This window comes from Hibiscus syriacus, unplaced genomic scaffold, assembly GCF_006381635.1.
Source record: "Hibiscus syriacus cultivar Baekdansim isolate YM2019G1 unplaced genomic scaffold, ASM638163v2 tig00117002_pilon, whole genome shotgun sequence".
NCBI classification, from domain to species: domain Eukaryota; kingdom Viridiplantae; phylum Streptophyta; class Magnoliopsida; order Malvales; family Malvaceae; genus Hibiscus; species Hibiscus syriacus.
The window spans coordinates 601,613-616,226 of record NW_024063518.1 but is presented as its reverse complement, the minus strand read 5'-3'; the positions used below and the strand labels follow the sequence as shown (position 1 = coordinate 616,226).

Here is a 14,614-nt window from a genome sequence, read left to right as displayed (position 1 = left end):
GGAGCTGAAAATGTGGGTTTTCCCCTGATTATTCTAGTATATAATAATATATTAACACTTGGCATTAAAATAATATAATTGAATTAATATTCAATTAATGAGAAATTACAAAATACCATTATGAAACTTGAAAATTATCAAATTTCATTGTATTATCTTTCATTAAAATATTCTTTGGTCAAAGATGAACAAACTTGACTTTGACTTTTCACTTTGGCCATGAAATTTTTGAAAATTGCATTTTAGTTACTAATTTTCCATTGTTCAACCAAATCTAAAAATTACACTGTTCTGAGCCAAATTTCTTTGGTATAAAATATGAATATAATATTTCCAAAAATTTTCTAACATCCTTCAACTTTTCATAAAATTTCGGTTCGATCCGATTATTCGATTTCAATATCGAATTTTATCGCTTTATTGCTTTTAACACAAATCGCGTACCGAAAATTCGATTCCCAAGAAAATCTTTGTTTTAGCCCAAACTATTCATTTACAGACTCAAATATATAACTTTTTAAAATTACATTTTTGGTCCCATAAACTTTTCAAAGATTACACTTTAATCACAGAACTTTCAAAAATTACATTTTAGTCAATAGTTAAAATTTGACGTATTACAGGCCATTTGGAATTACACCAAAACCGGTCAAACGGACAGCGAGCTCAAATAGCTGATTTTCACAGCAAGTTTTATTATTATTATTATTATTTTATTATTATTATTATATTATTATTATTATTATTATTATTATTAAGATATGCTCCAAATCGTGCCAAAGAGGGCCATGTGTGAAACTGGTTTGAGATTTTCCTGATTGGTTGGTTAACCCAAAGTAGCAGGAAGGCTTTTGTATTGGACGGGCAAACCATATTACAACACCTTTGCCAAGTTTTCAGACCATTTTGCAATGGCAGAACAAGTGCTCTACCGATTCTATCTCTTCTTTGCATAAGAAGAATGTTGGAGAGTCGAGATCCGGAACACCTCGCTTAGATAATTCCAATATAACGAGAACACGCTTGAGAACCACTTTCCAAACAAAGGCCTCCGCTTTAGGAGGAGCAATTTTAACCCAAACTAGATTCCAGATGTTATCCTTTTCCAGACCTGAGGTGGCGGCATTCACACAGTAGCTTTTGGGGGAGTAAATGTCATCTGGAGATCTCAACCATATTAATCTATCCGTTGTAGGACCACGACGAATTGTTCTATTGATAGTATTCCAAAAGTTGTCCCAAATGCTTTGTTCTCAATCAAAAAGAATTCTTCTAAGCTCAACCATATATATCTAAGACACGTAACATACATGTTAATTTTTTATGGATAATTTTTTTAATTTTCATTTCAGTCTCAACTTTTTCTCAATTTAATTTCATATTTTTTTCGTTTTAATCTAAAATAAATCGCCGGAAGCTATCATTAGTTTAATTAATATATCGATAATTATCTGTTTAAGAAGCACAAAACAAATTTAGAATTTTTTTTATAAGTCATCCAAACTCTTTAAATAATTTACCAAAAACATCATTTCTCTTTTTTTTTATAAAAAAATCCACGTTTCCCCTAATTTTACCGACAGTTCACAATAAAATGTGTATATCTACATAAAATGGGACACTAAATTTGTTCACTTTGTGATAATTCATGATAAAATGATATGATTTAGTTAAATTAGACATATGCTTTTGCTTATATTTGAACCCAAAAAAAATGATGCAATTCAAAGATAAGAAAATGGTTATAGGATAAACCTCGAGATCCGTTTAACACCTTTTTAGGGTAAACTATACATATAGTACTAAACTATCAGTTTTTATTCATTTTATTACTTAAACTTTCAATATTTTCAAAATCACCCCTAAGGTTTAGTTTTTGTTTCATTTTTGTAATCTGCCACTAAAAACTTAACTATCAATTTTGGCCCCTTTTAGTACCTAAATTTTCAAACTTTTTTCAAAACTTAATGTTTAATTTTGAACATGGTACTAAAATGAAACAAAAACTAACTTTTAGATACGGTCTTAAATAAAGTAAAAGTTTTGGTACTAAAGAGAAACAAAATTGATAGTTTAAGTGCTAAATGAGTAATTTACTCTTTTTTACTTGACAAGGTATGGACTGGAGTGGATATGTGAAAGAGGAAAATATGAAAATAACAAAGTCTAAAATGGCTAGCTGCCATTATTTGTTTTCTTAAGAAGAAAGATTGGGCTGAATATTGGAGAATAAAGAAATGTACTGCTGCATGCTGCTGCGAGTTGGGATCAAGCCTCTTGAAGCTTAAACGGACGACGACGGCAAATGTTGGTAAACCATTTCGGAACTATTATTCATTTACCACACCGAAATCAAATCCAAATAAATTGTGATAGGAAAAAGATATATCCAAAGAAATTCTAAAAGGGATGATAAATGTAAGAGTTTTTCTAAAAAAATAAATTTTCCTTTTTTTCTCTGCGTCTCAGTATTGTATTTCCTATGTAGATGACGATACGCACCGCACGACGTTGAAAGCGAGGAATCCTCCGCCAATTACGAATTGTTAATAATCCACGTGTCAGCAGATCCGACCTGTGGTCCCACATTCCGCTGCTGCCTGAACACAAACGAGCACTCGGGCAACTCGCCGAGATCGGCAAATAACGACTCATCCTCTTCCTTCATCGGGAAATCATCGCCACGTCGGCGTCGCAGTTATCCCATTCCGTGAACAGAGGGCACTCCAAAACCGTCGACGAGGTCGTTTCCATTTCCCCGAACCAAGCAACTCATCCCCTGTTGTAAGAATGGAATCGTCCGTCAAATCAGCGAACCTCTCTTCGGTCCCTGATTCCTGTTCCGTGTCATGTTGCGACGTAGATGGCTCGGACTTTACAGCGGTTTTAGTAGTAGTTGGTGTCTCCTCTAATGCCGCCGCCGCCGCAGCAGCTTGTTTAGCGGCGGCGCTGTTGTTTCTTGAAGCGGGCCAAGGGTGATTGTGTTCACAGGAATAGGTGATCACTAACATTTTCGGGTCCACACGACTCCTCTCAACTTGTTTCCTCGCCGGACATCCTTTCGAGCTACTACAACGATAATATCCTCTGCCGGCCGTAAGATTAAAAAAAAACAGAAACCACAATCAAGGGTTGATGATTTTATAACCCTAAACTTGGACATTTATGCCTTTCGATGCAGAGACACGTTAGTTAACTGCTAGTGACTTCACTATACCTGGGATAAGGAGAGCCTTTGATAGGTTTCTGGCCATACTTCCGCCAGGCCCAAGAATCGGACGGTGGGGCACTCTCACCTTTATAGCGGGAACCTTCGACGTCCTTGATTGGCACTGACAGTACTTTTTTCTGTATGGATCTTCTACTGTAACAAAAAAAAAAAAACCCATTACGTCAAAACAAAACTTAAATCATACAAACAACGTAAGTCACAAAGGTTTACCCTTTTTTAGGAGAGTGTTTGATGCCGTTGAGAGTGGTAGGAGGAGGAGAATCTGCGCTGATTTGTGCTGAAACGTTGATATCTTCATATTCTTGTTCAGTAACAGAAGCTTTGTTGAAACTACTATCACCACCGTCCATGAATGATGATTGAGCGTTGATTAACGGCAGAGAGTGGTTGTTAGGCGAAGAAGAAGAAGAAGAAACAGAGAGGGTGGCTCTTTTAAAAATGGGGGGAGAGAAGGGGCGGCAAGTTGACAGATTGGGTTTTGGCATTAGTATATAGAGGACGTGCAAAGCAAATTGTTGATATAAATCCTACACATATTAAAATACCACATGAATATGACACCCTTTTTATTATATTATATTATATTATTATCAACTGATTGGACTTTTACCACTATTTATCGCCTTTTGTTTATGTATTCTATACAACGTAACCACTCTGGCTGTCTTCGTAGTATAGACCCTGGATTGGAATGGATCTTCGTTATTTCTTATGATACCATTTAACTATTATACAATAAATCTATTGACCATTAATATTATTTGTTAGTTAACAATTATTTGACTTAACCTTTCTTAATTACATTTAAGTTGGGGTGTTGAATATGCATTATATTAATAAGTAAACTAAAATTGATACATACTCTAGTTGTTATTCTGGCATCTATTAACTAAAGAAACCAGCTACGTACCTTTGATCTTTATAAAATCAGACCCACAAAAAATCAGAAGAAAAACACGCGCTCTTGGGTCAAGTTTCACATGGTGCTTTCGTAACAATTGACGAAATCAAAAGCTATCCAGTTGCTTAATTAGTAAACACGATCATTAAAGAAGAAATAAAAATAAATAATATCAACCTTTAGCTTGTCTTAATTCTCTTCATCAGCATCTTATTAACACCGTCGTTCCTAATAAAATAAAAACACAATAATCCCTTTTTGACTTTAATAATTAAAGAGATCCACCCAGCTGAGCTCTCACTACATTCAAATTGAAAACAAAGTTTCCGAGAAAGTTTTCACTTTTTTAACTCACATTAAACATAGTTTGTCTGTAATTACAAGCTAGTGGATGAAAAAGAAAACATTTGATGAATGATCAGAGTTTTTATCCCGATCTTGAAACCTATATATATTTACAATGATTTAATCGTCCATGTTTTGTTTGCTTACGAGGAGGATATATGTCATGCATACATACTAATCAAACATTTTTGTCTTTGTTGAGGGGAAATCATGGGAATTTAGAAAGCATACGAAACTGTTTCTAGTTAGGGTTGGATAATAAATATATATATATATAATTTTACTCAACTTAGATGCAAAATACAGTGAACGAATAGAGTTTTTTTATTTATTAAACTAAGGTAAAATAGTATGTGTTCTAAATATTCTCAACCATTTAACAATTAACTTTTAATCACTCTGTTACAATAGCTGGTGCTCGAACCCAGTACCTCTAGAAATAACAATAATTCCTTAACCACTGAGACTAAGATAAATTGATTCGTACTAGCAAATCGAGTGTTTTGTGATTGTATTACAAACTAATAAATTTTGCAATCCTACGATATCGTATATCGATGCGTGAGAGCAACGTGATTGTGATTCTTTTTTCTTTTTCAAATTAAATACAAAGGTCATGTTTTAAATTGTTTTCATCATAAGCATTGAATGAGTGTTATTAATTATGGACATTTTTTTTTTAAATCTTCCCATCTCTGACTTCCCACACCTACGGCATCATCCTTGCCAACCCTCGGTCCAGCCTTCAATAAATAAACCTACTTTTTAGCAACAAGTGTGTGGGTAGATATGGATTTAAACCAAGGAACAGAAGCTTCCTTATGCCTTCTTATTTACATTTATTATCTCTTGGAAATCACTCCTAACTATAAAAAAGAAACCTTCTTTATATGTCGTGAAATCATTAATGGGATCTCAACATCCAATGGAATGTAGTTCACATGCTTCATTTTCAGCTCCATGTAATATGGGATCCAAAAATTAATCCAGTCGGGGTGGATAACCCCTGCTTAGTTACTTCCAAATCAGTCATGGATTTGCTAAAGTATTTTGGTAAATTATACCAGAGACCACCCAATTAACCCCATTTCATTTTAACCATTATTTCTAAATTCTTGTCAATCAGACCACCCAACTATTTAAATACATTCAATAAGACCACTAGGCACTAGCATTTAACGGAATTGATGATGTGATAATTAATAAAACTAGTATTTATACATTCGATCCTTGATATTTATACATTCTTTCAATTTAGTCTTAATTTAATCTAATTCAATAAATTTAATCCTCTAATCATATGACATATGATTGGAGAGATTTCTTATAATTTTAATTTATCTAATATAACATTTTTGTTCAACAGATGGTGACTCGTGTCACCAACAGGTTAAAGGAAAAACAAATTTCATAAAGTTTAGAGGGGTGGGGTTCGAACCCGTGTACTGCAACATGTAGGAAAAACAAGTGTTACAACTGAGCCAAGCCTTCATTTATGATTAGGTTTACATAATTTTGTATAAATCCTATTGTAGCTACCGTAAAAAATAAAGAAATAAAACTAGAGACTTAAATCTAAGCAAACTATATGATTAGGGCACTCCAATTACAAATTAATATTTTAAATTTTAAGACAAAGTAATATTTTTTTCATAATTATAATTTAATGCTTTTAATTTTTAGATTTGAGTCGAATAATATTTATTTAACTTTTGAGTTAAAATTTTTATTTTTAAAATTATTTCTTTAACTCAAAAGTAAAAGTTAAAAATTTTGCATGCTCTGGGGCTGCCTAAAAAATTCATTGGTTGGACATGGGCTTGTTTTGCAAATCTTAGATACTCTATTGTTTTCAATGGCAGACTTGTGAGATACTTTAGAGGTGCTAGAGGTGTGAGGCAAGGTGATCCGCTATCACCTTACATTTTTGTTCTTGCCATGAATGTATTGTCTAACCTTCTGAATGTGGCTGCTGCAAAAGGAGTCTTTAGCTATCACCCTAAGTGCAAGAGGATTGGTCTCACCCACCTTTGCTTCGCGGATGACCTGCTTATTTTCTGCAAGGGCTCCATAGATTCTGTCATGGGAGTGTATGTTGTGCTAGATCTCTTTTACTCCATGTCAGGGTTGAAGCTGAATGCCAACAAGTGTGAGATGTATATTGCTGGTATTCCTGCTGAGTAGAGCAACGCCATCAAAGAAATCACTGGTTTCAATTTGCTTAACCTCTCAGTCAGATATATGGGAGTCCCATTGGTTACCATAAAGTTGGTTGTGAAGGACTGTCAAAGTCTCATAGATAAACTCAGGGAAAATATGAGTTTATGGGCTAATAAGCACCTTAGCTTTGCTGGAAGGCTGCAGCTCATTCGTTCTGTTTTACTCAGTATCTCGAACTACTGGTGCAGGCAACTCATACTGCCTCAAGCAGTTACCATGAAAGTGGAGCAGCTGTGTTCCTGGTTCTTTTGGAAGGGGTCTGATGCGCCTGCTAAAGGCGTAAGAGTTAGCTGGAAGACAATATGCCTAATGAAATCTTAAGGTGGATTGGGAATACAATATGTGGGAAGATGGAACAAGTCATGCATTGTACATCTAATCATGAAGCTTTTGGCTAATGAAGGCTCCCTTTGGGTGGCTTGGATGCACTCCTATGTGATTAAGAATGTTGATTTTTGGCAGATGGAGACCCCTACAAATGCTAGTTGGAATTTTAAATATTTGCTGAAAATTAGGCCTGATGTTGCTCATCTCTTTTCGGGTCAGGTCCGTGATCTCAATGCGAGGCACGTCTAGGAAGATTTGGCCACCTCTGCCCCCAAGGTATCTTGGCACCATTTGGTTTGGTTCCCTGGACGCATTCCTAAACATATCATTATCGTATGGATGACCATACTTAACATGATGCATACTCGGGTAAGGCTCTTGCAAATGGGCTTAGCCATTGAAACCGACAAATGCTTGCTATGTGGCATTAAGGCAGAGACAAGAGATCACCTATTCTTTATTTGCTAAGGAGCTATGGGGTTTCATTCTTGATCTGTGTGGCATCTCTCATGGAGTTAACAGCTGGGATGGTGAACTGGCTTGGGCTTCTCATCTTTTTAAAGGTAATTCTATCATTGTCAGAGTTCTCAAACTTGGACTAGCCATATGTATGGCATATGGAAGGAGAAGAATAGCAGATTGTTTGGGAGTAGAGTTACATCAAAGGAAGACGTGCCGGGAGATATTAAAGAGACCATTCGAATCCGGTTGGAAGGCAGATATTTCAACAGATCAGCCTAAGCATGACATGCTTCATTGTTTTGCTTTATGTGTAAGCTGGGTTAGTTTAGAATGCTTTCATAACTTTGCCAATGTGATGTTTATTGGCTTTGTATTCTGTAGCAGGTTTTCAGCTTCTTGGGTAATGAAATTGAATTATCCAAAAAAAAGTTAAAATTTTTAAATTTTGAATTTATAAATTTTTTAATAGAGTAAAAATATTTTTAACTCCAATGTAAAGGTTATTCATTAAATTATAATTATGACAAAAAATTAAATTTTGTCTAAAAATATAAAAATAAATCTTAAATTTATTTTTAATTTTGTATTAATTTGTGATTAGGGTTCCCTAATTATATAATTTGCTTAGATTTAAGTCCCTAAATAAGTAGGTTTCTTTCTTTGTTTTTTTAGTAACCACAATAGGTTTTGTACAAAATTATGTAAGACTAATCACAAATGAAGGTTTGGCTCAATGGCAATGCTTTCTTTTCTTCCTCTTTGTGGTAGTACCTAGGTTTAAACCTCTCACATGTCTCAACTTGATTAAATTTGTTTTTTTAATTTGATGGTGACACGTGTCATCACCTAGTTGAAGAAAAAATGATATATTAAATAAATTAAAATTATATATAAAAAAGCTCTCTAATCAGATGATGACACTTGTCATCATATGATTAGAGGATTAAATTTATTAAATTAAATTAAATTAGGACTAAATTGAAAGAATGTATAAATAACGAGGATCAAATGTGTAATTATATCAATTTTATTAATTGCCACACCATCACTTCCGTTAAATGTTAACGGCTAGTGGTCTGATTGAATGCATTTAAATAGTTAGGTGGTCTGATTGACAAGAATTTAAAAATGGTGGTCGAAATGAAAAATGACTATAGTTAGGTGGTCTCTAGTATAGTTTACCCAAATATTTTTAAAGTCAAATTGAAATTTTATTTTTTTATGATCTAATGAAAATTTTCAAAACTTTTGACAAATTTAATTAGTTTTTTTAAAATTAATGTTGGGTGACAAATGAACTAAAAGTTCGATGATTGTATTGTAAGTTTCAAAAGTTTGGTGACCAAAATGCAAGCATCCTAAAAGTTTGGGGATTATTTATATACTTTACCCTTATTTTTTTAAATGACATGTTTAATTAATATTTTCAGAATTTTGGAGGGATCTATTTAAAAATATTCAAAAAATCAAGACTTTGAAAAAAAATTATAATTGTTTTTGAAAGGGTATAAATTTTTTTTAAGTTCGAGGGGCTGAAATCAGATTTTTAAAATCTTGGGTGCCACCGTACTAATTTCAAATGATAGCATTACCCTTTCTCGTTATTAAATAATGCATAATAAGCACAAACCAAACGATTTCGGTGGTAAATAAGTTGTTATTCATTGAGATCTCAAATTCAAGAATCAATAATCTAAGGCGTATGAGCGTTTAATATTAAATAGATTGATAGTTATTTTTGAACATATATTATCTTATACTTTTATTTTTGAACATATATTATCTTATACTTACTCTATTTTAATAATAAAATTAATACATATTAAATTTCAGTAGTCTCATAATATAAATGAAAAGAAACATTTTATATAAAAATATAATTTTATAATACTTACAGATTACAAATTGTAAAATAAATAAAATACTACCATAATAATAATTATTATTAGATTTAAAATAAATGTAAATAAATTTTCAACTAAATTGATATTCATTAGTCTTAACCACCAAATCCAATCAAAGTGAAAGGGTTAGGGCTGCCAGATTATTGAATCAGATGTGTTATTGTGTGCTATTTAAGATACATTTTTGGTGTTATCAAATTTTAACTCTTAACTTTTGAAATTAAAATTTTACATAACTGAAAGATCATATTATTACAGATTAAATATCTTTTATATAATCCTTAATGCTTAAATTATTGTTGATTAATTTAAATTTGTATACAATTATTATAAGGATGAAATTTTCAAATTAATTTTCTTTCTCCACATCATCAATATTCACTCTTTGAAAATTATTTTTTAAAAATTTAATAATTCATAACTTTAACCATCCTTGGTATTATCTACTAAACTTTAAGTATTGAAGGAACAAACATGTTGTAAAGTAAGAATTATTCTAATAAGAAATACATTTTTTGTTTGTGACCGTTAATTGCATAGTGTTGGGACTGACGCCACATCTAACTTTAGAGGCCAGGAAACGTTGATTAATTGAAACTTTTTCTCCTACCAGTTCCAAGGCTTCGTTCTGATTAATCTGGATTGATCCGGATCGTACATCTGACTTTGGTGGATTTTCTACATACACAATGGCTTAAATCTAAGACTTTACTTAAACAATATCAAGTTATTTACCACTTGAACCAACTTGTTAATAATAAAACCCTATTTTTGCCTAGTAGGAACTGATATAACCATGGATGGACCCATAGCCATTTAAGAAGTGCAACAAACCCTCAAAGATAATATAATATATATACAGTGACGCAATGAAATGTTTTTAAATTTTGAAACAATTTTATCATCTTTCTTGATCACATAATAGATATTTAAATAAGTAGATAGTTATCAACATTGTTTGTTCAAGTGGTAAGCAGATTGATATTGCTTAAGTAATGTCTCAGGTTCGAGTTTTTATGTATATAGAAAATCTCCAGAAGACTCACCCATCAAAGTCAGGTGTGCGATCCGAGTCGATCCAGATTAGTCAATGCGAAATCTTGAAACTGGAGGGCAAAAAAAAAAGTTAATATTCTTACAAAACATCGATTTATTTAACATATAAGATTTTCATTGCGTCATTGATCATAGTTTAATTACACCAGATTCTTCAACATTTACAATGGTTTAATTCCAATGGAATTGAAAATTTTCATATTTGTTTAGTTGTTATGTTGCATCCAGATTGTTTTTGCAATTCAATTTGGTTGAACTAGTGCTCCTTGTATAACAAAATATTGAATACCGAACCTTGAATAAGTCGAGTCTTTTAAAGGGTCGGAAGTTGAAGTCCAAAACATCAATTCAGGCCATTTATTGCCAATAAATTCTTTTAAAATAAATTTATTGACAAAAACATTTTGATATTGACTTAATATATTTTTTATTAAATTAAAATGTAGTAAATTAGTATCAGTTCTAAATACTTTCAACTATTTAATAATAACGCTAAATCACCCTCATCCTACTGCAATCGATGGTGCTCGAACCCATGACCTATAAAAATAATCATCATTTATTTAACCACTGAATAAATTTTGTCTATACTTAATTTAATGTATTATAATTTTTTAATATAAATATTGGTATTTAATTTATTTGTCTATTAATTCAGATTAAGTTATTATTATAGTTGATTATGAGATAATCTTTCCAATCTAACTTACTCCTTATATATGTTAATATTTGAACCTTGAATATTATTTAAGAGATATAATGTCTTGTCTTATTAGACTAATTAATATTTTTTTACTTTTAATTAATATATTGTCAGTTCATTATATTTTAGGTAGGTAGAATGACCTTTTTGTCCCTGAATTTATCATTTTAGTTATTTTAAGGCTTAAAGTAAAAATAAGTCCTTAAATTATGTTAGCTTTTTGTTTTAAGCCCCTAAACTATATTTTGGTCAAACTAAGTACTTAAACTATTATATTTAATCATTTTAAGTCCTATCATTTTTTCACTTAAGAAAATATCTTTCGGCCGATACGATGTTGACACAACACACAAAATTAGGTACTTGTTTTGATAATAAAAAAAGTAGTTCAGGGGCTTGAAGCAAAAAAAGAGACATAGTTCAGGGGCTTATTTTGATCAAAAATAGTTTAGGGACTTAAAACAAGAAAGAAGTATAGTTTAGGGGCTTTTCTAGTCTAAAGCCTTATTTTAATTATTAAATTTTTATTGCATCATTTTTGGTAATCAAAATTTTTATTATTATTAAATTGATCCAGATGTGAGAGAATAATAACAGTAGCATTAAACTGGCATTAATTATTTTTGTGATTTTCTACCACATCATAAAAAAAAGTTATTTGACCTTACTGAAATACTAACATAAAGTATATTTTTATATAATTTTTAGTATTAAAAAATTATGATATAGTAAAGAATACAATAGTCAATACTAATATTTTAGTAAGGATAAATTAATTAACGCCAACTTAATAATTTGTAATTGTTTTATCATGTTTAGGTTACTTTAAAAGAAAATAAAAGTTTGAAGACTAAAAGGAGTAAATTGACTAACTGGTAAAATTGAAAGGAAAAAGTTTATTCTACCTATATTTATGCACATAATGGTGGTAAAAAAAATTATGTACATCAAGGTATGTGGATTAACAAGTAGTATTTAGGTGAACATAAAAAAAAATTAATTTGTACCTTTCACTATTAACGGGTGGGAGATGAAATGTTTTTCAATGGATTATAGATTGTAAATGAAAATACAAGGGTGAAATCTGAGTGAATTTTAGTCAATAACATTGATTTATTTCCAATATACTTCTTTTTCTCTCATAACAAATTGCTAGAAAATCCTATAATGCCTAAAGTTTTAGAAATTCATTTTAAATTACAAACCAGCCATTCACTCCTCTCCATTGTCGTCCAGTGGTTAGGATATCTGGCTTTCACCTAGGAGACCCGGGTTCAATTCCCGGCAATGGAAACTCATTGTTTTGATTACACTTTTATTATCTAGATGCATATGCCCACTGTTTTACTTTTTAAAAGTTTGATTATTTTTTATCTTTTACTACCCGGCCGAGATGCATACCATACAAACTGAATCAGACAACAGAGACCATTACGTTTTACAACCCCATATATACGGAGATGCATACATGTCTAGATACCATACACTGTATTGATCATAACTTTTTCTTAATCTAACCATTTGAATTCCCAGCAAAATCTTTCTATATATGGTCAGAGGTCACCTCCTTGCTCTCCAATGGCCTTAAGGACAGCTTGAGCAACATCCTTGATATCAGTAGTCTGCAGGTTTTGAGCCACAGCAATGGCTTCCATGGCAAAGAAATGGCTGCAAGAAACTTTAGCTTGAAGAACGTTAAGACCCAGTTCTTCAAACGCCTCTAGAATTGAGACCAATTTGTCCCCTCCTTTGTTGCAACTCACTTTCACAATCAACTCTTCCCCAACCTTCTCCACCTTCACTTCCTGCTAACACCCCATGAATTACATAAACGAACTTGAAAAACCAAAAAACTGCTTAAATATACGTAAACCATATATTACCTTTGGGATCTGTATATGTTTCAATAGAGTGAAGTATTGGTTTCTGATAGCCACAAGATTTTGATACTCTCTGTGTATTTCTTCCAACTTGTTTTTGAGCTTGTGACGCTGGAGAACAACATTTAAGACCGACCTCCTTTTAACCTTTGAAAAAAAAAGTTACAAGCTTTTTTTCCTTCTTCTGAATAATAATAAAAGATCTCAAAATAATAAGACTACATATATATTGACATTACAGATTTGGAATTGGAGAGAGTTGGCCGAAACTGAAGCTTTCTGCGGGATGTTCTCCTTTGCAGCTTAGTTACCATTCTGAACTTTTCTTTGGATGTGTAAAATGTGAAGTGTTAGTGTTAGTAGTATGATCTGAGTGAAGAAGCTTAACTTATATAGGATGGGAAAGGGATGAGTAATTGAGAGAGAAGGGTATGTCTTGGGATCCATAAATGCCTTTGCTTGTCTTATATGAATATTATTATAATAGGATCAAGCATGAAAAAAAAAACAACTTTACGATATTTGAGGCAACTATTATATGATTGCTTTGATACCAATAATACCATATTAGCAGGGTGGCTCTTATATTCCATCTCTTAAGTGTTTCTCATATTTGATTATCATCCAATTTAACAACAATGCTATTTCTTTTTCATGATTCGTAGTTAGTGCGTCAGTACTTTTGGAACATTGAATGGAATATTTGTGGAGTTGTGTACTTATTCTTTGTTGTTATATTGGAATGATTTTGAGCTTACTTAATCATATATTCACCACTTGGCATGTTTGATCATGTGACATCCTAGCTAACAAGGTCGGCAGCAGTTATGAAAACTTTATAAAATAATAAGAGAAGGAAAATATAATTAATTAACAGCAATATTAAATTAAAGGGTATACAAATTGTTATATGCTCCTCCAGGGGCGGATGCACTAAGCCCCTAGGGTCAAGTGTATCCTCATTATTTAAGAAAAAAAATATTAAATTTAGTTTAATATGTCAAAAAAATGGATAAAATAATTTTTTTTGCATACCTATTATTTTTAAGAAAATAATATTAAAATTTTGGACTCATATTTTAAAATTTTTAGATCCACCACTATACTTCTCCTTTTTGATTGGCTAAATAGAGACAATAAAATAAAACAGGGAGTACCCGGACATGAAGCCTGATGACAGAGTGATATTAGTGATTTAAAATAAGGCAGAAAAGGGTAAAAAGAAATGCCAAAACGATAAGGCTAAATTGGAATGATGGATAAAATGGAGTAATGTGGTTGTCATATTTTGTCGTATGGGTTGGCAATATTTGCATGGGAATTGGGAGTCGGATGAAGTCGGGATCACAATCACAGGCAATGGATGGATTCAAAAAGGGGCAGAAAAAGTAGAGTCAGACAATGTTTGTGTATACTATGCAATGGTTTGGTGGTGAGGCAGAGGCTTCACGGGCCATTCTTATTGGTTTATCTCTGTTTGTCCCCCCGCAAGCAATTCCCTTAAGTTGCCTGCTTCTTGTGGCTTTGCAAGCTCACATGCTCTGACACTCTCACATCTCTCTTATTCTTTATCCCTCTTTCTTC

General features: G+C 32.1%; 1 protein-coding gene, 1 non-coding gene and 1 pseudogene across 2 annotated transcripts; 1 reads left to right on the top strand and 2 right to left on the bottom strand.

Moving 5' to 3' along the window:
- Positions 1-2,354: 2,354 nt before the first annotated feature.
- Positions 2,355-3,804, bottom strand: LOC120194822 (annotated as a pseudogene).
- Positions 3,805-12,356: 8,552 nt separating this feature from the next.
- LOC120194834 lies at positions 12,357-13,409 on the bottom strand. The gene is made up of 3 exons (XM_039197020.1): positions 13,270-13,409; positions 13,034-13,177; positions 12,357-12,955 (listed from the first exon to the last, which is right to left on the bottom strand). The coding sequence occupies exons 1-3, from the start codon at positions 13,342-13,344 to the stop codon at positions 12,704-12,706; spliced, it is 471 nt and encodes a 156-aa protein (XP_039052951.1). The 5' UTR covers positions 13,345-13,409; the 3' UTR covers positions 12,357-12,703.
- TRNAE-UUC lies at positions 12,372-12,443 on the top strand. The gene has a single exon. It is a non-coding gene; the product is annotated as a tRNA-Glu (tRNA).
- Positions 13,410-14,614: the final 1,205 nt, after the last annotated feature.